Below are 26,505 nucleotides of genomic sequence, written 5' to 3' on the forward strand. Positions count from 1 at the left end.
AGAGCCAGCTTTTACAATTTAGGAGGCCAAATTGAAAGAAAAAAAAGTAGCGGTGATGTGAACTTTTGCTATTTTAAGCCACAACTTTTGACTATCTTGTCTATGTGATAATGTGGTCTCCTAGCTAGCTTTAGGGTTTTTTTTTTTTTTTCTAAAAAAAAAAAAGTAAAAGTAAAAGTTGCCATGTAAATAAATGTGGTAAGGAATTATGTCTTGGAGTGTCAATGTATCATATCTCATACATGTTCACAAAAAAGAATAATTTAAAAACTGATTTATACACCTAAATTTGGATTAGGTTTAAAACTTTAGAGGTCGTTTCGTACACCTAAAACAAACCGAAATGTAACCAATTACACATATGATGTTAACCCTTTCCTCATTTGAGTAGAAGGAAAAAAAAATTACTCATATGATGTTGACTAGGTTAATTTCTGGTTAACTAGCAAAAGGTTCCATAATTTCCATGTAAAAAATAAGTGAAATATGAAAATTATAGGTTCTGAAATTTTATGTTAAAAATGTGTTAAAGAACATTTTTTGATCAATTATCACATTCATATACTTAAATGACATGTCACTTTTTAGAGATTGAGTTATAGCAACTCCTAAAACCTATTTTGTAGAAAATTTCTGTCTGTTTGTTTTTAGTAATTGAACAAAAAATAAAAGCATCAGTAACATAGCCGATGGTCAAGCCCGGCGAGGTTAGTCAATCTTGTCTTTCAAAGTATAGTAACATACTCGCCTACATATTCTCTAGTTCTCATAAATAGCTAAAAGTGTGTAAAAGACCATATTTTTAGTCATTTAAGTGCTTATTTAGAAAAATCCCATATGCCTTTTCTTTTTTTTTTTGGATCTTTAAAAGAAGAGAAATGTTATTATGTTATGGTACATCTCCCATCCATCTTTTGTTCAAATCAGCCATTAGATGTGAATCCTATTCAATGCTTGATTTCTTTTTCTTTTTTTTCCTTAAAGATTATGTATGGGACAACATGGCAAGGAGAATTTCTGGGGAATTCGGCTTGCGTTCTACCCTGTGCAAACAAGATAGCTGGATTCAGGACACACACGGCCACGGTCAACATTCAATCGTATCATGTTTCTGGCAGAGACACAGATCTATAGTTCTGTTTTTATTTTTTATTTTTTTGGTTTTCCACACAATGACTTGATTGATTATCTTTTCTTGATCTATTAAGTACAATCCCACAGCTACATCTGGTAACACATTGTCACTCTTTCTTTCTTCTTCTTGGGCGGTAACACAATAATGTCTCTAGTTATCTTGAATAAGGACCAACTATAACAGCAAGCTGGGTGAAAACTATATGTAAAAAAGAAAAAGAACAAAGAAAAAATAATGAAAAATTTGACAAAATCCATAAATCAAGGTGCAACCCTTCATGAGGTCCCTGAATCTCCATTGGGTTTGTGATTAGCAGCTGCAGAAGAAAGAGGCTGATCGATCTCCTTCCGGGATGCTTCCCAAAGTTGCTGTTCTATCCCAAGCTTTCTCAGCTCCAATAAACCTCGTTCCACTGCCACGAACCACACATTGAAGTGATTAGACTAGGCGTATCAGCTGACAAATTATGTGTAGCTTATGCATATACAGAGAAGCATAACTGACTTCAAAAGGAATTAAACACTCTCAATTCACAAGTAAATTTTAACACACAGGTTAGAGGATGCATTTGTTCATAGTATAACCAGAAGTAGTCCGAAGAAAAATGTGACAATGAAGTATGTCATAGCTTTTTGCTGTTGAATCCAAAAGATTAATTAACAACTTTGTTCATGCTTACAACCTTCATAAGGAAGAAGCACCAAACCCGGCCTGTCTACGTCACAAAGTTATAGGGCTCTATACGTGAAATTTAGGCTTGTTACTCTGTTTAAAGTAGTATAACATGGTAGCAAAGAAGTGATGATAATGAGGGTGATGATGTGGATGAAGCTCACCATCCACAGCATCATGTGAAGTGGGTGATTGCCCACTACGGTTGATCCATAAATGAAGCCGCTCTTCTGCTATATCCTCTTCAACACCATGTACTTTAGCTCTTCTCCAAAAGTAAGTCAGCCAAGCCTGCACACATTATTTAAGTTCTGAAAATAATGTACACTCACATACATTGTTTTTTATTCAAAATAGAAGTAATTTACAAACCAACAACCAAAATACGTAACAAGTCTAGAAACCATGATCACATTGGAGCCTTCACTTGAAGAACAACTAACTCATTTCAAGGCGTTGCAGGTGAATAGCTCTACTAACAACTCACAAGTTCTACAACATTGTAACCAAGTTTTCAGATAGTCAATGATGCCTTCGATGTAACAAATAAATCAAGAAAAAGTTCAAAAATTGTCAGATCAAGGAAATTAATTCCAGTGAATGGCAGTTGTCAAGGATTTTGTTAATTATAAATTATTAATATTTCCACCAAAGGACCCAAAAATTTTCTAAACATTAAGTACCTATGGTGGTCTATGCACTATTGTTATAGCACATTCAGTGGTTCTTTATCAACAAGCCCCCCCTCCCCCCCAAAAAAAAAAAAAAACTATTTGATAAGGAATGTGATCGTGAAGATGAGCACCAAATGAAATCATAAGAAAATAAATAAAGGCAGCTTACCGCTTTGAAAAGAACATCTTCTGCCTCCTCTTCGCTTAATTCTGCAGGAGAGGAAAGCAAATATTAGTTGTAACATCATCACTTTCAATCAACTGTTCGACCAATATTTGGACAAATGATGAAATAACCTTGTGATCTAAATGCAAGAATCTAAAATTAACAATCAATGCACTGTTCAACATATAAGCCTAAATAGTCAAAATATGCGCACATGTGATAGTCAATGAACTGCTTTAAGACGTACTAATGCACCCTTGCAGGGCTAGAAAACTTGTATGTAGAAATGAACAGATAGGCAGTTATTAACCGCTAATTGCCTACGGCGGTGTGGTTAGCGGTGGTAGGGTAGGCAGTTATTATATATATATATATATATATATATATATATATAAGTTTAGCAAAACGACGTCATTTTGGTATAGGGTTTCGTACCAAAACACTAAAACAGGCCTAAAACAATCTCAAAACTGTATAAAATAAGCCCAAAAGGCCCACACCTGACAAGTGGTTACTAAATAACCTCTAACTGGTGATTACTCAAAACTGCTAACCGACTAAGGCGGTGTAGTTAGCAATTAGAGGCAATAACCGCTACCTGCCACCGCTTGTACAACCCTATTTGCATGTCCTAAATACTCAACCAAAGAAATGTCTGCTCAACATCACTTTGGTTTGGTGTAGATAGAAAATGCAAAACAACCAATCAATTGTTAAGGGTGGGACAATCACTTCTCAAGAATATGAGGGGCCATAAGATGAAAATATGTTTGCACATGCAGTATATGTTATAATGCAGGATCAAGGCCATAATTCTCCCCTACATATGTTCTCAATTTGACATAAAATTTGTGGTCAGCTGGCCTTCCTCCCCCACCACCCCCACCCCCCCCCCCAAAAAAAAAAAAAAAAAGAAAAAAGAGAAAAAGAAAAAAGAAAATAATAATAAATCATCAATGGTAGGTAAAGATATCACGGAATGGAGATGAGCGCTGCCAGTACCATTACAAATATTCTCTTACATGATTGTGTAACACAAAGTAATTGTAATGACAGATCAGAGCATCTCTTACCATATGCCTCCATAAACTTAGGATCACCAGGTGATTTGGAATCTGAAATTCAAAAATAACAAGATAAATAAGCACTGGATCATGTCAATGTTATTATCCCTGTCATCTTTTATGACGTGCTAGTTCTGTCAAAGTAGCCACTATGAAAGACTTGCATCTAATTAAGAATTCTTTTTTACCCCAAACATGGCATCTAGATTAGAAAATTGAAAATGAATACAAAAGCCATGAATAATATGAAACTAAAACACTGCTAATCAGTTGGAAGAGCCCAGTACTGGGCCTAATTTTTTTTTTATTATTATTATTATTAAGTAAATCAATCTTATTAAAAAGCGCAAAGGGGCGCAATCCAATTACACGGGGAATATATAAGAGAAACACCCACTTAGGGGCCTAAAAGTAAACCTACGTATGTCAAATGACAAAAAACCGAAAAAATAAAAAAAATAAAAAAAATAAAAAAAATAAAAAAAATAAAAAATAAAAAATAAAATTCAAATAGAAATTAAGGAAGCATTGAAATCAAAAGAAAACACACCAACAGAAGGTTAATACCAGATAGAGCAGTTAAAGAAGGCCATGCAACCGAATTCATCATTGAGGCCAAAAAAAAAAAAATCTGAATGAAATGAAATAGAAAAAGACCATACCTAAAGTGGACTGCCGAACCAAATTTGGACGCCTGTGTTGGGCCAAGGCTAGCACGACAGCATCCTCAACCTTGAAACAGCAGTGATACAAAAATGTATTATAAGTATGTAGGCCTTCCTTTTTATTTTCTTTCTTTTTTAGCAAAAAGAATAGATTGGGAAGAAAAAAAAACTCTTGTAAAACGTATGATGACAAGAAAAATGAAAAAGAGTCTCAAAGTCCATGTTAGATAAGGAACAACCCTTAAGGCACACGACATGTACCTTATCTTTACAGAATACATCTCAGGGAAAATTACATAGGAAATAGCAAATAATAGAAAAGTGAACACAGCTTTAAAACCAATAATAGTAATTGAAAAAAAAAAAGACCTTTAGAGAAGCCAGTTCCCTCAAGCCCATTTCAACTGAAAGCATACTCTCTATATTTCCTTCTCCTGTGAGATCATTTATATCCCTGACAAGCTTACTCCTGTCGGGATCATCGCCACCTGCTCCAATTCAGACAATGTAAAAGACTAACTCGATGGGAGCTATAAAAATCAAATAATGGATATTGACAGAAATAAAATGTATGTTATCAATGGCTGAAAACTAGCCTCTATGCAACGAAACCTCCTTAGCCTTTTGTCCAGCAGAAATGACAACTTCAAATGGTAAAGGGGCTAAAGACGACCAATGCTCATGCTTTGACAGTGCTATATCTGCACATATGCCTACAAAACAAGAAATTTTACAATCAAGCTCATGCATCCCAGTTTGCTCATCGGGATTTGATTCTTGCACTACACCATCACAACAACTGCACAACAACCCCTCACATGAGGGTGGGCCACAATGTGTGGGACCCACCCTCATGTGAGAGGTTGTTGTGCAGTTGTTGTAAATCTAACATTTTCCTTGCTCATCAAGCAAGGACACATTGAAGTAAGGTGCAACTCATTTCCTCTTTCAATCAGGAGAAGATGGTAACAAGTTGATTACCATGCTGTACAGCTAAACCCCAGTAGCGAGCAAGCCAACATCTCTTAAGAACAACCTCCTCCTACAAAACAGATTCAGTAATAGAGTTAGCAGTCTGGACAGATGATCATAAATCTCATTTGATTATCAAAAGACAAACCATCTCTTCTTGAGTCAAAATCATTCTCTGTGTCATTGTCCGAAGAGCCTTAGCTTCAGATTCTGCTTCTCGGAGGTGTTCCAGAGCTGTTGTAGCGTCATCTTTTAAGTTCTAATAAAAACAAAATTGCAAGGCGTGAAACTATTAGTTAAATCAGGAAATAAAAAAAGAAAGGCTAGGAATACATATTTTAACGGGGGAACATCTGAGCATACTTATCGGCAAAAATTACCTCAACTTCTGTACGAAGAACTGCAATCTCATCATCCCTCCCATCCTTGGTTTGTTTTGCAGCCTTTAGAGCAGCCTGTGACAAAAAAGTATTCTGCAGTCTAAGAACAGCCACAAAGAGCTCATTGTATCCCAAATTATGACACAATGTCAATACAGCCCTCGTAAAAATTGAACTAGCTCATATGGTGACTTGTTCTTTTTCCTTTTTTTTTTTTTTTTTTTGGGGGGGGGGGGGGGGGGGGGGGTTGAATAGGTACTAAACAAGTCACACTCCAACACATTAAACCCATGACTTCACCCTCCACCTCTTATTTTTGGGGGAGAAGATGCCATCGGTCCAATGGCCACCGGCAAGTTTAATCAAGTTTATTGACCAAAGAAAATAAAATGCTCAACCATTGCCAATGTCATATTTATGCCACATCCATTCTTCACACATACCTCTCTTTGACGCAAAATTTCTTCCTTCCTGCAGATAAATCATGCATAGAATTATAAACCAAGAATATTAAACTATAAAATGGCAAAAGCAGATCAAACCAAATTTACTTTTTCAACAATTTGACTTCGAGGGAAACGCCCTCTCCAAGAGTAGCAACCTGTAAAAGTAGAATTCAACATGAACAGAGATAAATCAGCACCAACACTTTTTCGAGAGATTACTTCAGTGCTAATTTGTTTAACATCACGAACACACGAACAAGAACTAAAATTGATGACAAAATAAACTGACTGACAACTTACACAGCAACCAGCCCAACAAATAGCTACTTGAATACACTATATATACTTAACGTACAAGAAGTTGACACTTTCCTTATAGGTAGGGTAATGCATATCAAGTTCCAGGACATACAAACAGCAAAAAATACAACCAACAAATTTACTTGCATTCAGCTGGTATTATATAAAATGTTGAACTGTTTTCAAGGAATATGTTCGACAATAAAGGGTAAGAACAGATACCTATGCCAAGAAATTCATTAAAAAAACAAAAGGTGCACCCCCACCTGGCTAGAAAAAGAAAACAAATCAAGAAAGTCATGAAAACTAAAAATATGAAAACAATCATAGGCACTTGTCCATTGGAAGAGGGTATAGAAAAAGAGGGCCTTTAACTCCGCCAGCGTGCTCTCACTATCTTCAAAGCTTCGGTCATTTCTCTCTCCAAATACACAACATCATGCATAGCAGAATTATTTTCCAAATAGCTTCACTCTGAGGACTACAAAAGGTCTCTCACCCAACGAGGCGTGACCCATGCAAACTCGAATAATCCAAAAAGAGAGCTCCATAAGGCACTAGCTATCTCGTCATGGAGAAAAAGGTTAATGGTTTCCCCACTCTTGCACATACAGCACCAATCTACCACAATGATATGCCGCTTTCTTAGGTTGTCCAAAGGGAGAATCTTACCTAAAGCAGCCAGCCAAGCCAAGCCAAAAAAAAAAAAAAAAAAACTTTCAAAGGAGCCTTACTTCGCCAATTACACTTCCAAGGAAAGGAAGTGCTATCATGGGGGGTTCGAACACTATAGAACAATCTCACATCAACAATCCTTTCTTAGAGGGGTTCCAACGAAGCTTGTCCACACTGTCTTGCCTCAATCTGATGGAGTACAACTTATAAAAGAATGACCATAAGAAATCCAACTCCCAATTATGCGCCACTCCAGCAAAGTTGACAGTTCACTAAGGGGAGCCATTAGAGAATAGAAGGTGATCAGCCACAAAAGCATTCCTGGAGGAGGCAATGCTAAACAACTCTAGAAACATTTCCTTTAGGGGGGTGATTCTCACCACACATCATGCCAAAAATTAATCTTGGAGCATCACCCACCTCAAATCTATTGTGCCTTGAAAATACCTCCCAACCTTTCCTAATGAATTTTCAGAGACCCGCCCAATAAGACCCATTGACTCCATTGGATCACCATCCACCCCACTAACTACCATATTTGAAATCTACAATCAATCTCCAAAGTGCCGCTCTCTCATAAGCATAATGTCATAACCACTTACCTAAAAAGGTACAGTTGAACTAGATCAAATTTCGAACCCCCAGACCCCCCTCAGAGAGTGGCGAGCATACCTTGGATCAGCTAACCAAGTGAAATTTGATCTCATCTCCCATACCTCCCCACAAGAAATCCTGGTGCAACATCTCAATGCAATTGGCAACGCCAACTAGGAGAGGAAACAAAGACATAAAGTAGGTAGGCAAATTAGACAAAGTGCTCTTAATCAAAGTAGTCCAACCCCCTTTAGACAAATACTATCGCTTCCAACCAACCAACCAATGCTCAATCTTTTCAATAACACCATTCCAAATAGATTTGGCTTTAAAAGACGCACCCAACGGAAGGCCTAGGTACTTCATAGGCAAATAAGAGACTTTGCATTCCAAGATCCCTGTCAAATCGTCTACATTATTGACATTACAAACAAGAACCAATTTTGATTTGGCCAAGTTGATCTTCAAGCCCAAAAGAGATTCAAAACAAAGAAAGCAAATTACGGAGGTGATCGGGATTTGCCCCACAAAAAATTAAAGTGCCATCTGCAAACAAAATGTGAGAAATATCAATCCCACCTACATTCTCAGTCCCTATAGAAAATCGAGACAACAAACCTACTCTCATAGCTGTAGAGATGTCCAAAGCCTCCATCACACTGACAAACCGCAATGTAGACAGAGGATTCCCTTGTCTCAAGCCACAAGAACTACTAAAGAAGAGTGCACGAAATACAATGAGTTGTCTATGAACACCATTTTCCCCCAAAACCGCTTCTCAACATATACAACAGAAAATCCTAATTAACATGATCAAAAGCTTTTTCTAAATCCAATTTGCAAAGCACACCTGGCTCTTAGATTTGATTCTACTATCAAGGCATTCATAAGCAATAAGAACATGATCTAGAATTTGCCTTCCCTAGATGGAAGCGTTCTGAAGCTTGGAAATAATCTTCTCCAATACCATTTTCATTCTATTAGCAAGCAATTTGGTAATGATTTTGTAAATGCGGCTTACTAGACTAATCAGGCAAAAATCCTTAAGCTAGTTGCCCTTGAAGTTGCCCTTGAAATCTTCGGAATAAGAGCGATGAAAGTAGCATTAAGGTTCTTTTCAAACTTCCCTCTAGCATGGAAATCATGAAAAGCCTTCATAATATCTTCTTTTAAAACATCACAGAAGGCTTGAAAGAAAGCCATAGAGAAACCATCAAGGCCTGGGGCTTTCATAGCTTTCACAACCTCCAAAACCTCCCCTTCCTCGAACACTCTTTCCACCCAATTGGCCTCCACCTCACCAATAGAGTCAAAAGAGAGGCCGTCCAACTTAGGTCGCCAATGAATTGCTCGCAGTACAGTTTGTCATAAAATTGTACAATATGCTCACTAATCTCTACCTGGCCAGTGGAAGTTGAACCATCAACTAACAGAGATTCAATGGAATTAAACCTTCTGTTATAATGAAAATTAAATCTATGCCACATATATGAAACCAAATTTACAAATAAAGGTGAACTGATTTAAAATGACAATAATAACAATTAATGACTAAAACAATTGACCTGTTTCTCAAGCTCCCTAGCTCTGGCCTCTGCTTGCTCACGTCTTTCTTCTGCAAGTCTAAGCTGTACAGCATTCTCAGGCATCAATGTTATATGTCACATACGACATATGCAAAAAAAATCAACTCTTTTTTTTTTTTTTTTTGAGTTTAGTTTGCATACCTTGTTAATTATATCCTCATTTTCTTCTTGAAGCATATCAAGCTGCAATTTCGATACATGTTAGCGTTGAAACTATTGCTTCAAGAATTACATTTCAAATCCCACAAAATACTGAGTTTAAAGTTGGCGTAAACCATATACGGTTTCGTTTAATATATTTCAAATGATATCTGTTACTGTTATCTAGACAGAAATTTATGGATGTGAGTGGCATACTTCATCACGAATTGCAGAAGCTTCACGCTGATCTCCTTTATCTTTTAAGTTGAGTTGTCCAATCTCTGGCGTAAACCTGCATTATTAGACCAGTAATAACATTAAGCAACAGAATGCATAACATCAATTGTCCACCAAAAGACCCTAGAAAACAAAGTTCGTCAACTTCTTATCAGACAGCAGATGAATGCACCTACTACATATGTAAGCACCTCCATACATAAAATAAGCATGGGCACAGCCACATATGTGATTGATACATAGAAAAAGTTGATCCCAACCTACCATTGGTAGGTGGCCAGAATCAACAAAGAGAGTGCAGAGAAAGTTGGCAGATGATAATTTGTATCACAATAAGGAACTGATCTTTTATACAATTTTTTTGGGACAAGCAAAGATGCTGTAAAAGTTGACTCATGTAATGTGCACCAGAGTTGAGGATCAGAAAGTATTAGTGCAGGGGAAAACAACAGTTGCTGAATTTTTATTGCAACCCGGACTGCAGGAGCAGAACTGGGATTTTAAATGTGGGTGGATGATATTTTTTAAAAAAATAAAATAAAATTAAGGGGGTATCATTTTGATTTTTTTTTAAAAAAATAAAAAATAAAAAATTATAAGGATTTTTTTACAAAAATGTGGGGAACATTTTGAGGCTTGATACATAACTACGACTAGATAACAACCAAAAGAATGATATTCCAACAGGCAAAGGCACAACAAAGCATGTAATTCTACTAAAACTAGGAGAGAAAGCAAGGGTATGGTAACAATAGATGGTAAGACTTTCATCTATTAAACGGACAAAGTGGAAATAATACTAGCCTTAGCACAAACTAATCAGTGATGTTTGACCCATCAACATGTATAAGACATATTGAGAGAAGGGTAGCGCATCCAACTCAATGTTATAGCATCCGCAACAACTACCTAAGTAAGTACTTTTTGACAAGGACTTGGGACAATTAAGTCCTCGGTCAAAAAACAAAAGACATCAATCGTAGAAAACAAAAAATACATTATTAATGAGAACTAGAGTGATGACATAAGTAACAAAGTTTCCCATGCATTATCTATCTCCACTGAATTACTTTCAACAGAGATTTTACCCCACTGATGACAAATATTAATAACCAGCCTGTGCACAAAGTTCAAATAGAATCAAGGGAGATTTAAAGAAACCTTTCGCTATTTATGGTACAAGAACACCAAAGCAACAAACACACAGCGTACGTACCTTTTCTCTCTGTTCCTGCTAGTAGGAGTATCGATCGGAGGTATGCTCATCGGAGTTCTAAGTGAGGATCTGCTGGGTGGCACCAAGTTCGTAGAACGAACTGACATTGATGGTCTTCCAGTCGATGTGGAGCGAACCGGAGGAACATGCTCTATTAAGTTCCGACCTAACTAATTAAAATACCAGAAACCCAATTAGCCTCCTACGCACTCCAACTATTACCATATAAACTCAACCACACACCACCAAAGCCCGAGTTCATAAGTTCAACTCGAAAAGAGATTTGCAAACATCAAAGAACAAATACCTAACCTCCATCACAAGAAGATTTCAAATTTCATTCATACACAGAATTATGATCATAATTGATCTTTTTAGTAAAATTAACACTGAAACACCTCAGGTTGATACCATTCGGATCTCCAAAAACAAAAATCTTCAAAATAAAAGACGAAGAAAAACACACTTAAATACTATAATTGTATGGAAAACTTCATTTCTTAAAAATTTCAAGTCATTTAAATCCAAATTCAAAACAATTTAGTCAATATGGATTAAAGAACACACTATAGGAACCACAGATTGTTGAAGTTACCGCAGGTGACGGAGATCGATTAGTCCGAGCTACCGAAATCGCAGGAAAAGAACTACCAATATTATTATTAGAGTTGGCGCTGGAGTGAGATGAGGGTGCAGGTGGAGGCCCAGCTCCGAATGTGAAGTCGAGATCGTCTTCCTCGTCGTCGTCGTCGTCGGCAGCGGTGGTCTGCGACGCCATGACCTTAGCCAGGCGCTGCGCCGCGACCTTAGCGGCGGCGTTTTGGTTGCGCTTGACGGTGGAGAATCCGGAGGGCCCCAGCCGCGAGTTCGGGTGCGCCGGAGACATCGCCGGCGATGACGACCCCGTGCTGCTCGAACCCCCGCTCCACTGCCGCGCGTACACCGGACTCGCAGGCCTCCTCCGATCCATATAGATATATATATATGTATGTGTGTGTAGTACTTCTTGAGTGAGGCCAAGATTTTATCGGAGCTAGATTTTCTCGATAAAGCCGAAGGAATATCGGAGTGGGAGAGAGAGGCTTTTGTGATTTGGAAGGGTGGGGTGGGGTTGAAGAAACGGTAACGTTTTGTTTGGGTTGACACTGGTGCGCGTTCCGCGGGCGGGCGAGAATGAGTGACAGATGGATTGGGGCCCACCAGTCATCGCTGGATCTGAAGCATGTGATGACGTGTTAAATAAGTAGGCGTGGGTCCGAAATATTTGGTGGCGGGGCAGCGTGGTGACTACGGTTGGGTCAACTTTGAATATTCATCAAACGGTTTAAACTCGTGTAGTACATACGAAACAACAGCGTCAAAATAACAGAAAATCCGATGCTAATTTTTTTTTTTTTTTTTATATATATATATAGATTTCCGATGCTAATTTTTAATTTCTGATTTCAACCCTCTTCTTCGCTGGGATGAAGTTGGGAATATCATCTAGGGGTAGGATTTTCTTATTTGTTAGCTAAAATGGGTTGAATTGAGATTTTTTTATAGGACCACCATAATTAGTAAAATACTAAATGTTTGTATAGTACAGTAATTCAGTCAACGAGACATGCTAAGAAGAAAACAAGCAAAAATAACTTGTCGAAAATATCGGCAAAGAACACTTGGATATTTAAGGCAGTGAAGAGTTCTAAGGAGAATAAAAAAGCTATAAGGATTATAAGGGTTCATACTGTTTACCTTCAAATTGGAGTAGTAATGAGTAATCCATGTCATGTGGAGCCATCTAGTTGAAAAACATGCTGCCAATACGGAATGTACTACACGGATGGTCTACATCCTCAATACGAATTATTGTGACATGGGTGGTGGCCTCTCTTAATGCAATTATCAAAGTGATCCTATTGTTTATTTGATAGGCAATCGGTGACTCCCTCGATAAGTGCAAATCCATCGGGCACAACGCAGCCCAAAAGCAAAAAACTTTCATAAGCTATAGAGTAACGGGCTTTGCTAGGTTTAAATGGGTTTAACCGGACACGAGGGGCCTTTAGCTAATAAATGATATCACCCCTAAAATTATGTCTTAAAGAAAATATATACATTTGTTGAGTGTAGCGAAGATTACATATGTACAGTCAAGCCATCAATCCGTTGCTTGAAGCAGACAGCAATTGCCAAAAAGTTGAATGAGTTGAAGTTTTAATTTGGGCAATGGGTAAAAGCAACATTATTACGTGAAGCAAGCAATTGCTTATGGCGTTGGTCAAAAGTCTACCCGGAAGAATTCAACTGATCTCTCTTTATATATATATAATCCACACCAAACAGCCTAGGATTCTAGGAAGCTTCAAAATAACGTGGAACTGAAGAATTGAATTAGATTGGGTCAGAATCAGATAGGCTAAACAGCCTAGGAAGGTTCTTTGAACGATGATTTACGTCTTTGCTTACCTAAATTGACATAAATCGATCATTACTTATACGTATTTCTCTTTTCTTCTTCCTGAGTTTGCAATATTATAATCAAAATCACGATCTTCTGCGGTGGTTTGTTATCATATTGTTGGGGCTCAATTTATAATATAAACGCTAGATTTGGGCAAACTTTCAACCATCAGTTTTAAAGTTCTTTGTATATTGGTCATTAGGCATCTAACATTTGGTATTAGAATATGCATTTTGTCATGTGTTCAAATTTCAAATGGGGCAAACTTGTGAAAATATATTTCAGGTGCCTTAGCGAAGCCGCCACAAAATGAAAAAATACTACTAGGTCCGAAGTGAAAGCTGTAATAGAGTGAGGTGCCGTAAACGTCAACATGAAAGCGTTGTAGATTGTTATAATGTTGGTGGAGCTTAATTAGGAATAAGTAATGTACTACTCTACACATTTATCTTACTTTTAATTCCACTATGCTGACGTGACAGGATATAATAATCTTTTGATCAACCATTGTTATATATTTATAATGGCTATTTGATCCGGTCATGTACGCTATCAGCATAGTGGAATATGCTTGTTATTTTTATTTTATTTTTTCGAATTTAAAAAGATATTTTTGTCTTATAAAAAATTTTATAGGACATTTTTGTATTTTTTTTTTTTCACTTTTTTATTTTTTAACAATAATTCACATCAAAACATTCCTACTTTTTTCACTTTTTATATCACATCAATAATTTTTTATTACTATTCAAATAAAAAAATTCACTACAATACAAATTTTTTTACTTTTTTATATAAATTCTTTTTATTTTATATCACATCATTACTTTTTACTAATTTCAAAACTAACAACCCAAAATGTTATGTTCTTTGCCAAACAACCCCATCTCCTAAATTTAACGGGAAGGAAACGAAAGCTAGTCAACGACGGGGGAACCTTGGAGAAGCATTTCTCTTTCCCTAAATAGAGGAGTCACCGAGTCAATGCCGTAAATCAACTAAACACAGGAGGGCGAATTCTCCCGGGAGAGCTCCAGTGCCGTAAATCAACTAAACACAGGAGGGCGAATTCTCCCGGGAAAGCGCTATAAAAGAGAAACCGCGCGAAGCTGGGAAAAGCGTCTTGAAGAACCATACCCATTTGAGAGAGAGAGAGAGTCAGAAACTCGAACGCCAAAATCTATATATACCCAGAAATGTCTCTCCACAATGACTCTCGCAAGTCTCTCATCCCAACGTTCCTCTACTCTTCTTCTTCTTCTTCGTTGTTGAAGAAAACGCGGCCGTTCGATTTGGACACGTTGAGGACGACGAGCCCTCATGGATCATCATCGTCTTCGAAGAGTTTTGTGGTTCCGGCACCGAAGGAGAAGATCGAGATGTACTCGCCGGCTTTCTACGCGGTGTGTACGGCCGGTGGGAGCCTCTGCTGTGGTCTCACCCACACGCTCCTCACTCCTCTCGACGTGGTCAAGTGCAACATGCAGGTCCTCTCTCTCTCATTTTCTTTCTTCCACTAATTTTTAATTAATTAATGAATTATTTGTCTCAAACATGTGCTTTAGCTCATTGATTATTTTTCTTAATTTTGTTAGGAAAACTCATAACTTGTCACTAATGGGATCATCTGTGACTTTGAGTTCTGTTTTGTGATTGGAAATGCAATTCTGAATTATTAGATTGATTGGGTTCGACTTTATTCGGTTATTTATTGTTTTATGTTACAATCTTTGATATGTGTCCTCCCATATATAAGAAGGTGATCAGATCCGAATTTACAAAAGAAAGCGAGTGTGTATGTGAAATTGGTGTTGTTCTTTCAAGGGGCATTGCATCTTTCAATGGGTTTTGACTTTTCAATCTATAATATGTAAATGATTCTTAAATATTTTGGTTGGTGGCTTGAAAATTCCCGTTGAACCCATCATAGGATTTGCACAAAGTTTGGCCTCCTCTGAACGCTGAAGACTGAAATGAGGCTCTTTCTACCCTTGAACTTTCAAGAAGAAGCGGCGGCGGCGGCGGCGGCGGCTAAGGCCGTAGAATTTTATTTTATTCTATTCTTTTCTTTTCTTTTTATGGGTCAAACGGGTTAAGTTGTCACACTTTGAAGTTCCAAGTGATGTTACTGAATCTGAATTAGACCGTTAATATTCTAATCCCAAAGCAGGAAAAGATATTTTATATATATATATAATATTATATATCTTAGTTGAGTTGGTTGAGCGTATGTATGAATATATCCCTCAGCCTCATTGGAAATTGGACTTAGATTGGTGTTTTCAAAATTTGCAGATTGACCCAGCGAAATATAAGAGCATCTCGTCTGGATTTGGGGTTTTGCTGAAGGAACAGGGAGTTAGAGGTTTCTTTAGAGGTTGGGTGCCCACTTTGCTTGGTTACAGTGCGCAAGGTGCCTTCAAGTATGGACTTTATGAGTTCTTTAAGAAGTCCTACTCGGACATTGCTGGGCCCGAGTTTGCAGCCAAGTACAAAACCTTGATCTATCTTAGTGGTTCAGCATCTGCTGAACTGATTGCTGATGTTGCCCTCTGCCCCATGGAGGCCGTGAAAGTTCGTGTCCAAACACAGCCTGGGTTCGCCCGAGGTTTATCAGATGGGCTTCCCAAGTTCGTCAAGTCTGAAGGAGTTCTTGGGTATGGAACTATGCAAAACTTTTTTGCTTTGTTATGTGTATGGAATTACTCGCTTTTGGAATTTTAGTTTTATCGTTGTTTGATTTTGCAGCTTGTACAAAGGGCTTGTTCCTCTTTGGGGTCGTCAGATTCCATGTAAGTTGAAGCATTTCCATTGTTTCGTGTTACTTGTACTTTTCTGGTTTATTCTATCTATCAGCTCAGGAATGCAAGAAAGTTTTGGTTTTATTGGTCTTTGGACATATTGATATGTGCAATTGCTATTTTTGTTCTGTGATTGGTTGAAACATTTTGTAGTTTTCTAGTTTAAGAAATGTTTCTTATGTGATGCATGATCCAAGAGTGATTATTGTGTGAAAAGTGTCCAGCCGTAGCAAGTATAGTTTTTTATATGTCTTTTTTCTTTGTCTCCATCAAACTACACTTATGTAATTGGTTTGGTTGTAAGAAGAATTGAATCTTATTAATTCCTTTCATTATGAGGTTTTTGATGATCAGCGTGGGTGTTTTGCAGATACCATGATGAAATTTGTATCCTTTGAGACTATTGTGGAGATGATGTACAAGTATGCCATCCCAACCCCAAAAGAACAGTGCAGCAAAACTTTGCAGCTTGGGGTGAGCTTTGCTGGCGGATATGTGGCTGGTGTATTCTGTGCTATCGTCTCACACCCTGCTGACAATCTGGTGTCTTTCCTCAACAATGCCAAGGATGCAACTATCGGTGATGTGCGTGAATTCTTTGCATAGGACTTGAAGGATATATATATATACATGTTTGCACATATCTCTCTTCTCATGTGCTCACTTTGTTTTTTGTATTTGTCTGTTGCAGGCTGTGAAGAAGATGGGATTGTGGGGTCTTTGTACCCGTGGCCTTCCTCTTCGTATAGTCATGATTGGAACCCTCACGGGTGCCCAATGGGGAATTTATGATGCTGTCAAAGTTTCTTTTGGGTTGTAAGTTTCTTTTTCTTGCATTTGCTGAGATTAATTTATGCTTTGCTATGTTCCTTGTATTCTCTAACATGCTTGAATAGTTCACTCGAAGGAAGTCAATCATGACATGTGTCTACTTATTCTTTTTAGGTCAACTACTGGTGGTGTTGCTCCTGCACCTGCTGCCATAGCGCTTGCAAAGGCATGAACAGTCAAATGTTACAAAAGGGGTTTTTTTTCTTTTCTTTTTTCGATGAAATAATATTTGTGTTGCTAATGCCTGCCTTATTTGATTCTCGCGGGGATGGTTTTGATTTCATCCTCAAACTCAATAGTACCTATTTGGTACTAGGTAATTTTGGGGATTAGTTTCCCTTACAGGAGTATATTTTATATAATATGCCACTTTTTGTGAGTGGTTTTTGCACTACTCTTCCAAGTTTGTTATTGTTGCTCATTTTCAGTAGGGCTGTCAATTTTTTACACGACTCATGCATCTGACACGAACCAAGCACGAAATTAGTAGGTTAGGGTTGAAGGGTTTGTCTGTTTAATTACTTTGGTCGGATTATGATTGGTCTATGATTCTATGTAGTCTTATATCCATACATCAACAATGTCTGAATTCAACTCGCGAACACGAAGAAAAGAAAATAGGTCCCTCGCAATAGAATAGGTATGCGTGACTAATATTGTCGAAATGCAAAGGTGTTTTTTAAAACATCATATTAAAATTAAATGTTCCCGGGTTCAAAAATTAAAATCCAGTAAGCAACTCTACTAGGGTGGGTAGGAAGCCTTATGTCGAAGGCTTGAGGAGTTGAGGTTACAATTCTCAAATTACTAATGTGACAAAGAAAATACAAATACAAACAAGTACTCCCTATAATAGGGCTAACAATTTTTTACAATGCCCACAAACTTGACACGATTCCAACAAGAAATTAATGAGTTAGGGTTGAAGGGTTTGATCCGTTTAATTAAATGAGTCGGGTTAAAGTTAACCTATATAGTCTTATATCCACGTCTCGACATGATCCAAAGTTTCACACTCCGAGAAAGTGAATTGCCACCCTTACAGTACAGACGTAATGGTTCACATGCCGTACGTGTTGTGATTCTTGAGGCTTTGCGAAATACACGGTAACACATAGCAATATGTCGGTCGGCTGCAACACCATGTACCAACGTCCTGGAATCAGCACAGAAGACGACTACGGCGCACTTATTCGGGCATATTTGTATCAACTCCAACAAGACTAGCAACGGCATCGGTATTGACCACAGCCGGTGGATTACCCACCACTGACATCCTTCTTGAAAGTAGATAACTCCTTCATTTCACCATGGCTAGGAGATCACCCCAATCCTCCCAGTACTCATGATGGCAGTTCAAGCAATGATGGAAGACAACTCATCAGCAATTTTCTACCCACTTCATTCTTCAGTCATGAAGTGAGTAAAATCTTGCATGTGATTCTTAACAAATTGTATTGTTTGGGATTATGTCTTTAAAAAATTGCATTTTTAAATCACAAGCCGTTTTGAAATTACAAACTCAAACTGACCTTAATATATATCTTAATTTTTCTCTTAGGTTTTGATTAAAGTAAAAAGGCCTTTGCTCTTCTTTGTTCATTATGATGGTATTGAATGTGTAAGGCTTCTTAAACTGCTTGAAAGCTTTATCACACACTGGTTTGCTTATGTTAGGGTTTAGTAGCTACTGCTAGTGAAGTGCAAAGGCGGTGATGCTTTATGTAACTATAGTCTATATTGTCTATCTAATTAGATTTCAAGTAATTCAGTATTTTGATTTTTACTCGCGTGAGACTATTTGCCGTGTCATTGAATCTTTGAATATTGATCCATATTTTTTTATAATTTATCTAATTTTGGTCAAAATTAATTAAGTACTACAACAAGGTTAGCGAAACACCATGCATAGACAAGTAAGACAAGTTTATTTATTTTTTTGCCGAATGGAATGGAACTATAGTTTGCGGTGGTGTCTATCTGTATACAAGTTTGAATGGCTTGACCCTATTTGTTTTGGCCTAAAATTTTTTTTGGATTTTTCTTTTTTGGCGCAGCTTAAAATAATAGTTAACCTAAAAATATTTTCAGTTGACCAAATAAAATAACATCTATGGGATGTAACATAGTTTATGCTTCTCATGAATCATTTTCTGCTACTTTCCCACACCCCGGACAGGTAATTATGAGAGGGCTACTTGTATAACCCACCTATTCGAACAGGTCTTGAGCTGTCTGAACACCTGCTCGGACAAGTGTGGAGCCCTCTCGGAATTGCATTCCCAAATTGCAAGCAATATGAGCAAGTAATAGTAAATCAATCTCACCCCTGAAAGCCTTTTAGTCTCACACTTTCTTCCTCAGTAACTCATTTTTGCTGTCATTCTCTCTTCCTCGTAGATTCTCAGATTATATCTTCTATATGAAGATATAAGAAATATTTAGCGATTTTTCATACGAGCCAAATGTTCGAACCATTTTCAGGGTTGCAAACAAATGACTAAACGTAGCCATTTTTTTTTTTTTTTTTTAAATAAAAAAAATAAAAAAATTGATTTAGTCAAAATATTTTACACCCTAAAATCAGGACCTTAGTTTATTATAATCCAAACGACTTATTTTCCGCGTGGAAAAAAGAGTAGTGATTCACTACCACCTAAATATACAACTTTTCACCACCTTGTCTATGTGGCAAGGTGGTCCCCACTTTAATTTATTTTAAAAAAATAAAAAAAAAACTCAAAAAGTTGTGGGGGACCACCTTGCCACATAGGCAAGGTGGTGAAAAGTTGTATATTTAGGAGTCATTGAATCATTATTCTATTATTTATGTATGACTATGTTCTTACTTAAGTCTTAAGAGGGTATACAGTGTCGAATACAATTCTTGCAAAAACATGCCGTACTTCTTGCATCCCTCCCAAAGCTAAGGACTCATAGTCGATCTTGCTGCCTTGCTTTGCCACAAATCCCTTCTCAGGACCCGCTTTCACACACTCAAAAATCCTGCACACCTTTAAATATGATCCCAATGGGATAAATACCTGCAAATTGAGATTGAAATGGAATAGGTGTACGTTTAGAATCGCCCAATAAACTAAGATGTGTCCAAACGCACCAAGCTCCTCAAGACGCAAAAAAGAAAAGAAAAGTAAAGAAAGGACCCAAGTGACAGGTCTCAGGCCATCTTTCTCTTAAAAATTGACATTCTTGGTAGAGGTGATGGGGGAAACTAGGAATAAGGTCAAATGAGAGCATAACGTGGACAAGGGATCTTCCTCGTTTGTTATATAAATGAGTTGCAAAGCTTGGAAGAATCCTAGTGTTGGTCTGTATAATGCAATCCATTCCCTAAAACTGGAAAGTAAAAAAAAAAAAAAAGGAAAAAGAACAGAGAAAAATACACACCAGATCTGAATAAGGTGCTCTAGGGTAACCCGCCATTGCCTGAGATACAAAATGCTCATCAGTCATCTTACAGAGTGCGCCTTTAACAGATGCTGCAAGATCCATAACTGCATCTGTTAATGCATGAGAGTCAAGATTCTGTGGTTCTGATAGTTCATGAAAGCTAGAATCATGTGGTGCAGTTATCTTCCTTGCTATGTTCACCGCTTCCAACATATCTCCGCCATTGTGGACTGCAAGGCTAAATGCAGCAACAACCAAAGGAATCCTAGGCTGATCGAACAGTGCTTTATGGAATGCAAAGATCCCAACCCTGAAAGCGTAAACCCATCATGAGTCTTTACTTGGTTAGTCCAACTTCTAATCAGATTCTAAGAATTTCCATGTATCCCAATATATATGGGATGAGAAATGCTAGATGCTATAATTCTATTCAATAAGGTTGATGTGGCACTTCCACCTAACCTTTAGATTAATCTTTATTAAATAGAAAAAAGATCCAATGGTTAATAGGGAGTGTCACATCAACATTGTTAGACAATTGTAAGATAACAATATAGTATCTAGCATTACTCATACGGGAGATATATCATAATCTACTTGGATCACATTTCCCTAATCTCCTTTTTATAACCTCAAATGAGGAAAAAAAAAAAGAAATAGGAAAAAAAACCCACACTTGATCAGAGAATTAAATAAAAACCATTCAAAGTGTGGAGAAACACAGTTATCATTGAATTTAGTGGAAGATCCACCAGGAACAATGAAGCACCACAGAAATTCATTTCTTTTAAAAGAATATGAGTCAGTGAGCAAGGGAATGAAACTACATTTGGTAGATAGATTCCATTGCCAGAGTCTAAATTGCAGGAACTGAGATTTTACATTGTAGAGGATTATGTGGCAAGCATAGGCACCTTAATGTTCTTTAAAAAAGAAACATTATAGGCATATAACAACAAAATCTCTATATGATCAATTATATAAATGGTAAGGCAAAAAAAATGTAGCTTCAATACTGAATATGTCAAATTGGAAGTCTGAAAAATGGTGCAGGAGAAGGCCTAAAACTATAGGACTATTATGCTGGGATGCCCCAAGAGCTTACTGGAAAAATAACAAAAGCAATTCTCTTAAAATTTACCTACAATATTTGGCAAAGAATTTGCTATAAACAAATGCAAACTTCATACACAAAGCTTCATATTTGTATGCAAATACAATGGCATATCGTGGAATACAGGCAAAAAAAGATATGATTTTAAGTGTTTCAGCCATTTGAAAGAATACTTCATGGCTTGTATCACTATTTTATGGCATATGGATAACATATTAAAAAAAAAAAAAAAAAAAAAAAAAAAAAAAAAAAAAACTCTGCTTTTGTAAAAGCTTACCATAAGCTACTGTGGCATGGCCGGTCAGGTGCCAGAAGTTTATCCATATTAGAAAGCAGAGACTGCAAATGAAATACCAAAAAATGGGGTCAGTTACATGCTATTCAGCTTCCAGGCCTCTTGAATTTATATCCAAGTAACATATATTATGATACTTATGCAACTAAAAGCTATACTATAAAAATCAAAACTTGAAGGAAGAGAAACTCCAAACCCATTCTGTGTATCATAATAGGAGTGTTCAGAGCATGCACGAAATGATTCAATAAAATATAAGAAAACCAATATACATGCATCCAGGATGTACTATTGATGGTGGAAATATGAGGGCCTGGAAAATACAAGAAATACAAATAAGGTAGCGTGCAAATCTTCATAAAATGTAATCGCAACCCGTTGTGACACTTGCATGACAATATTGATAATAAAAAGGATGAAGCAGTGATATTGCCATGTGGAGGAAGTCATCAGTTGAATTCGTAATTGGAACTTGGGGAAGCTCTTTATTGGGCTGTTAGTTTATGATATTTGTAAAAAGTACGTAAAAACTAGAGAATGTGTTTAAATTCTAACGACCGTGTTTTTCTAGCATTTTCCCAAGACAAACTTATTTGATATTCTTAAGAAGCATGACGCACATACGCAAAAGTTGCATTATTACCAATCAAAAAAGAAGCATGAAGCATATACGCAAAAGGGCACACATTGAAAGTTACCAAAAGCATGTTAGATCTCTTGTCACGTCTTCGGAAACCATGGTGAACAAAATAAGCTGCCTGCAATATGAAGCTATATTAAACTTGCAATACTCTGCCTGACAAGTAGCAAAAGAAATTTAATTCTCAAACTATACCTGAATGGGTAGAAGTATCTCTAAGAGTCCGAATTTCCATAGTAACCTCAAAGAAGCTTCAGCAGACCCATATGCTAGCATGTAATTCATTTCCAGCATAAGCCTAGCCTAAACATTGAATGAGTAATAAGTTAGGCCGGAACAATTTCATGTACACCAATTGCAAGGAAATGATAAAGGAGAAAGTAAAGAGCTCTTTAGCTACCTTATCAAGTCTTAATACTGAGCAAGACAAATTTTTAATAGAATGAGCTGTCTCCCTTGAAAAACGAAATCCTAAACGAGCAGCGATTCTTATTGCACGCAGAATGCGAGCTGCAGAGATATGACATTAGACATCATTTTCTTAGCAAGCACTTCAAAGTGTGTGCCCCCACCCCCGGCAAACCTCTTGACACAAAATAAAAAATACAGAAAGTATAGAAGTTTCCATGTTATATAGTAAATCATTAATAGGAAACACTACAACCAACGCACCACAATCCTCTTGAAATGAAGAACTTGCAGGAATCACAGTTTGCACCTATACCCAGAGAAGACTACGTGAGACAAAGTACTTCTCCAACTAGTCTAGAGTAATTCAGGAAACCACAACTGTTAAGAAATACATGCATACTTTAGCTTTTCTAATATCTTCTATTCCTCCTGTGTAGTCATATACTATTCTTGCATACGGATCAAAAATCAACCTGCAATAAGAAAGAGGCAGACTAACGTAATGAAAAGAAATAAGCTAAAGAAAATAAATTCAAAGCCATAAGACAGAAAGGAAATGAAAGGTTTGAATTTCAAGTTACAAGTCCTATTAACAACCCGTTAATTGTAAAGTCCCGCTGCAAACAATTCTTCCAACGAATATAATCCTTCTCGTCACAACTAGGAGGTCTTTCAAGATCATCACCCAAGTCCCGATCAAACTTTCGTCCACGGGTGCTAAAACTCGAAACCTAACTTGGGCAGGCAATTAAGTTATATTAAAATAAGAAGCAAAACAAGGTATTAATAACATACAATCTGCTAAGACAGCCAGGTACCATGTTAAACATTTATCTGGTTAAGCAAACTTCTCAACATGTGAATAAAAGATATATTAGAATGACACAAAAATAACGAACCTCCAGAATGGTATCATCAATGTGCACATGGCATATAGGAAACCATTTGCCAACTATCTCACACCACGAAAATGTTCTCATAACCTGCAAATCAGGTCAACATTCATCTTTGTATGTTAAAGTCTACGTTGTAAACTTTATCATTAAATTACACTCATAATTCAGGTTTTAAGAACAATGAAATCACAACTTAAAATTAGTTTCTTCCTAGATTGCATAATTCCAAAGATACAGATCCTCTATATATGTAAGTCATGAAATTCCATGCATAATTAATACTTAGCCTCTTATGAAACTTATCACTCCGTATATGACAAACAGTTTCATGCAGCAAGAAGCATCAAATTCGAAGCAAGTTATAACTTAAAACATCAACACCATTGCAGTGTAGGATGAGAGTAGAAATTGAGACCAACCTCTTTAAGTTCAGCTGAAGTTATTATATCAAAATCCTTTGGTGTTCGCTTTAAGATAAGATCCCGTACGCAACCTCCTACAAGGTAAACCTCATAACCTAAGACACAAAACAAAACAAAACAAAAAAACTAGTGTTAAAACACCATTCGCATGGAACACGCATTCATAATAACGGATTATACCTAACAAATATGTTAACCAAAACATAAGTCTTATCCCCAAAAAAAATCTAAATGTTTCCCACTAAAACACACACACACACACCAAAAAAAAAAAAAAAAATCATAACGCAGTTAAACAAGAGAAATATAACCAATATATGTTGTGCGGATATCATTTAGCATCCAAGGTTATGGTTCACAAAATGTTAACTTTCAAGGAAACCACTACAAGATGGCTAAGCCCATAACTGCAATGTAAATACTTTCCATTAAAAGCAACACAAATCAAATTCACTTTGAAATGTAAAAGCATACATGTGACTCTTTCACAATTCTTCTATATAAAAACCATCTATAAGCAAAGTGATACCCTTTCTCTTGAGCCCATTCATAACCTTTATCGTAGGCTTAGCAATCATCGAAGTACTAATTCCAAGCTCTTCAGACTTCAACCTCTTCCAGTCTCCACCCACTTCACCCCAAAAGGGGAAAAAAAAAAAAATCAAACCTCTCATAAAACAGAATAAAGCAATAAGAAATTCATAAAAATTCTTAACTATAACAAAACCCAAATTCACAAAGAAAGCAAAAAGCTTTACTTGCCTCTTCCATGAACCGAATTGGCTGTATGAGTGTCTTTGAGGGTAGTAAAACACTCCGGCTCATCAACCGCCTCAACTGCCGCCACTGAACTCAGTCGAAGCTAAACAGAAATGCAAACCAATGATTAACCAAGCAAACCCACAAATGGGACATACAAAGATACATACTTACAGATAAATATATAGAAGTATGTGTGTAGGATTACCCTGCGAACGCGAAAGCGGACGCAGTGAAGGAAAGGGAGACGGAGAGGGAAATTGGGTCTGCATGCGAATCCTAAGCCCGAGATCGCCATTGGAGAGGCACTAATTCACCATGTGATGATGGGCTTAAACCCCACAAAAGAATTGGATGCAATTGTTCGTGAATTTAGGGTTTAAGAATTATTCATCAAAAAAAAATCAGGGTTTAAGAACAGTAAGAGAGAGAGGCACACAAGGGTTTTAGCATTTTTAGGAAGTAGGAACATTATTATCAGAACATTGATATTCCGACCTTACTTTAGGCCCACTGTGACCTAGACCCAAGACTCGGTTTGGGTTTGGGTTTGGGTTGCGATGATTCTGATGAATTTTATCCATTTCTTTTCTTTCTAATTGATTGTTTAATCCCCTCACCAAAAAGAAAACCATTTGGGGTAAACCTATGGGCTATGAGTAACAAGGGAGAATAAAGATACTCAACAATTTTATTGCTAGAATTGTTAAGAATTTGGATAGTAAATGTGAGATAGTTTTTTTTTTAAGGTTTACTTGTCTGAGGGCAGCCCGTCCTCCTATTCGTGCAGATGAACCTCATAAGAGTTCTCTCTCATATTTACTGTTAGAATTGCTAGCAATTTAGGCAACAAATCATATATATAATAGATGAATCATTTAGAGGAATGCATAATATTGAGACAAGTGGCGTATTAAAAATGTGACAAATGTTCTTAAATTAAAAACAGCTAAAACTCTCTCTTCCCAAGACGTCAGTTTCGGATTTGGTTTAATACACCATGTTTCACACTTTCACTTTCCCTGAAACATTGCTTCCCTTCCCATTAAACGTAAATTTGAGACTGAACGTCATTTTCATGCAATGAACATGTTCCAGTTTTGATATTATGAACTCTCTCTCATGAAATTGATCCCTCCCAAAAACCCAAACAGAAGAGCAGAAAAATAGAGGAAGATATGCCTTGGCACGTGAAAAGTGGTCAAGGTCATGATTAACCATTTCCAGAGTTCAGTTGGTCTGGATTTCTTAATTACTGAAACGTTGAAGCACGCTATTAGTTAAACGTTGAAGTGAGTTTTTTGCAAACAACAAAATAACCGTACAAATTTTCTTTTGTATTTCACATATATATATTGGCAAGAAGAAATATTGATTACTCTACTCAAGAACTGCAGTGAAGAAAAGTCAAACAGGAAAGGAAGGTAACCTCTTTGTAAACATCGGCTGATATATTATTTGTAATTTTTGTTCTAAAAGTAGCTTTATGTTATATATATATATATATATATATATATATATATATATATATATATATATATATATATATATATATA

At 36.8% G+C, this 26,505-nt stretch overlaps 3 protein-coding genes across 5 annotated transcripts; 1 reads left to right on the forward strand and 2 right to left on the reverse strand.

The window, feature by feature from the left end:
- Positions 1-1,177: 1,177 nt before the first annotated feature.
- On the reverse strand, positions 1,178-12,031 carry LOC133874657 (coiled-coil domain-containing protein SCD2-like). Of its 2 annotated transcripts, none has more exons than XM_062312530.1 (17): positions 11,519-12,031; positions 10,924-11,093; positions 9,687-9,762; positions 9,471-9,512; positions 9,309-9,371; positions 6,280-6,329; positions 6,172-6,199; positions 5,729-5,803; positions 5,497-5,607; positions 5,358-5,418; positions 4,973-5,089; positions 4,746-4,864; positions 4,374-4,443; positions 3,721-3,762; positions 2,651-2,691; positions 1,972-2,098; positions 1,178-1,547 (listed from the first exon to the last, which is right to left on the reverse strand). In XM_062312530.1, exons 1-17 carry the CDS (start codon positions 11,891-11,893, stop codon positions 1,411-1,413), a joined length of 1,704 nt encoding a protein of 567 aa, XP_062168514.1. In that variant the 5' UTR covers positions 11,894-12,031; the 3' UTR covers positions 1,178-1,410. The 2 variants fall into 2 exon arrangements, with proteins under 2 accessions (XP_062168514.1, XP_062168515.1); XM_062312531.1 differs by having other exon boundaries at positions 10,924-11,089; positions 11,519-11,658.
- A 2,261-nt stretch (positions 12,032-14,292) lies between these two features.
- On the forward strand, positions 14,293-17,395 carry LOC133874658 (mitochondrial phosphate carrier protein 3, mitochondrial-like). The gene is made up of 6 exons (XM_062312532.1): positions 14,293-14,856; positions 15,665-16,026; positions 16,118-16,161; positions 16,541-16,755; positions 16,862-16,986; positions 17,116-17,395. The coding sequence occupies exons 1-6, from the start codon at positions 14,566-14,568 to the stop codon at positions 17,171-17,173; spliced, it is 1,095 nt and encodes a 364-aa protein (XP_062168516.1). The 5' UTR covers positions 14,293-14,565; the 3' UTR covers positions 17,174-17,395.
- A 2,428-nt stretch (positions 17,396-19,823) lies between these two features.
- On the reverse strand, positions 19,824-25,466 carry LOC133875365 (uncharacterized). 2 transcript variants are annotated; one of them, XM_062313477.1, is made up of 14 exons: positions 25,158-25,466; positions 24,953-25,052; positions 24,720-24,821; positions 24,188-24,285; positions 23,772-23,855; positions 23,470-23,603; positions 23,273-23,345; positions 23,134-23,179; positions 22,862-22,971; positions 22,657-22,764; positions 22,520-22,579; positions 21,804-21,865; positions 20,410-20,722; positions 19,824-20,045 (listed from the first exon to the last, which is right to left on the reverse strand). In XM_062313477.1, exons 1-14 carry the CDS (start codon positions 25,245-25,247, stop codon positions 19,851-19,853), a joined length of 1,575 nt encoding a protein of 524 aa, XP_062169461.1. In that variant the 5' UTR covers positions 25,248-25,466; the 3' UTR covers positions 19,824-19,850. The 2 variants fall into 2 exon arrangements, with proteins under 2 accessions (XP_062169461.1, XP_062169462.1); XM_062313478.1 differs by having other exon boundaries at positions 25,124-25,259.
- Positions 25,467-26,505: the final 1,039 nt, after the last annotated feature.

Source organism: Alnus glutinosa, chromosome 8 (genome assembly GCF_958979055.1).
Source record: "Alnus glutinosa chromosome 8, dhAlnGlut1.1, whole genome shotgun sequence".
Taxonomy (NCBI): Eukaryota; Viridiplantae; Streptophyta; class Magnoliopsida; order Fagales; family Betulaceae; genus Alnus; species Alnus glutinosa.

What these genes read in the sequence shown, in the direction of transcription:
- LOC133875365 (XM_062313477.1), bottom strand. Translation starts at nt 25,247, where the DNA reads ATGGCGATCTCGGGCTTAGGATTCGCATGCAGACCCAATTTCCCTCTC. An exon ending in CAATTCGGTTCATGGAAGAG is followed by an intron (nt 24,822 to 24,952) that starts GCAAGTAAAGCT and finishes TTTGGGGTGAAG; the next exon opens with TGGGTGGAGACTGGAAGAGG. An exon ending in TTCATTTCAAGAGGATTGTG is followed by an intron (nt 22,972 to 23,133) that starts GTGCGTTGGTTG and finishes ATATCTCTGCAG; the next exon opens with CTCGCATTCTGCGTGCAATA.
- LOC133874658 (XM_062312532.1), top strand. Translation starts at nt 14,566, where the DNA reads ATGTCTCTCCACAATGACTCTCGCAAGTCTCTCATCCCAACGTTCCTC. An exon ending in TTGGGGTCGTCAGATTCCAT is followed by an intron (nt 16,162 to 16,540) that starts GTAAGTTGAAGC and finishes GGTGTTTTGCAG; the next exon opens with ATACCATGATGAAATTTGTA. An exon ending in GTCAAAGTTTCTTTTGGGTT is followed by an intron (nt 16,987 to 17,115) that starts GTAAGTTTCTTT and finishes TATTCTTTTTAG; the next exon opens with GTCAACTACTGGTGGTGTTG.
- LOC133874657 (XM_062312530.1), bottom strand. Translation starts at nt 11,893, where the DNA reads ATGGATCGGAGGAGGCCTGCGAGTCCGGTGTACGCGCGGCAGTGGAGC. An exon ending in CTTCTGCAATTCGTGATGAA is followed by an intron (nt 9,513 to 9,686) that starts GTATGCCACTCA and finishes TCGAAATTGCAG; the next exon opens with CTTGATATGCTTCAAGAAGA. An exon ending in TAAGTTTATGGAGGCATATG is followed by an intron (nt 2,692 to 3,720) that starts GTAAGAGATGCT and finishes CCTCTCCTGCAG; the next exon opens with AATTAAGCGAAGAGGAGGCA.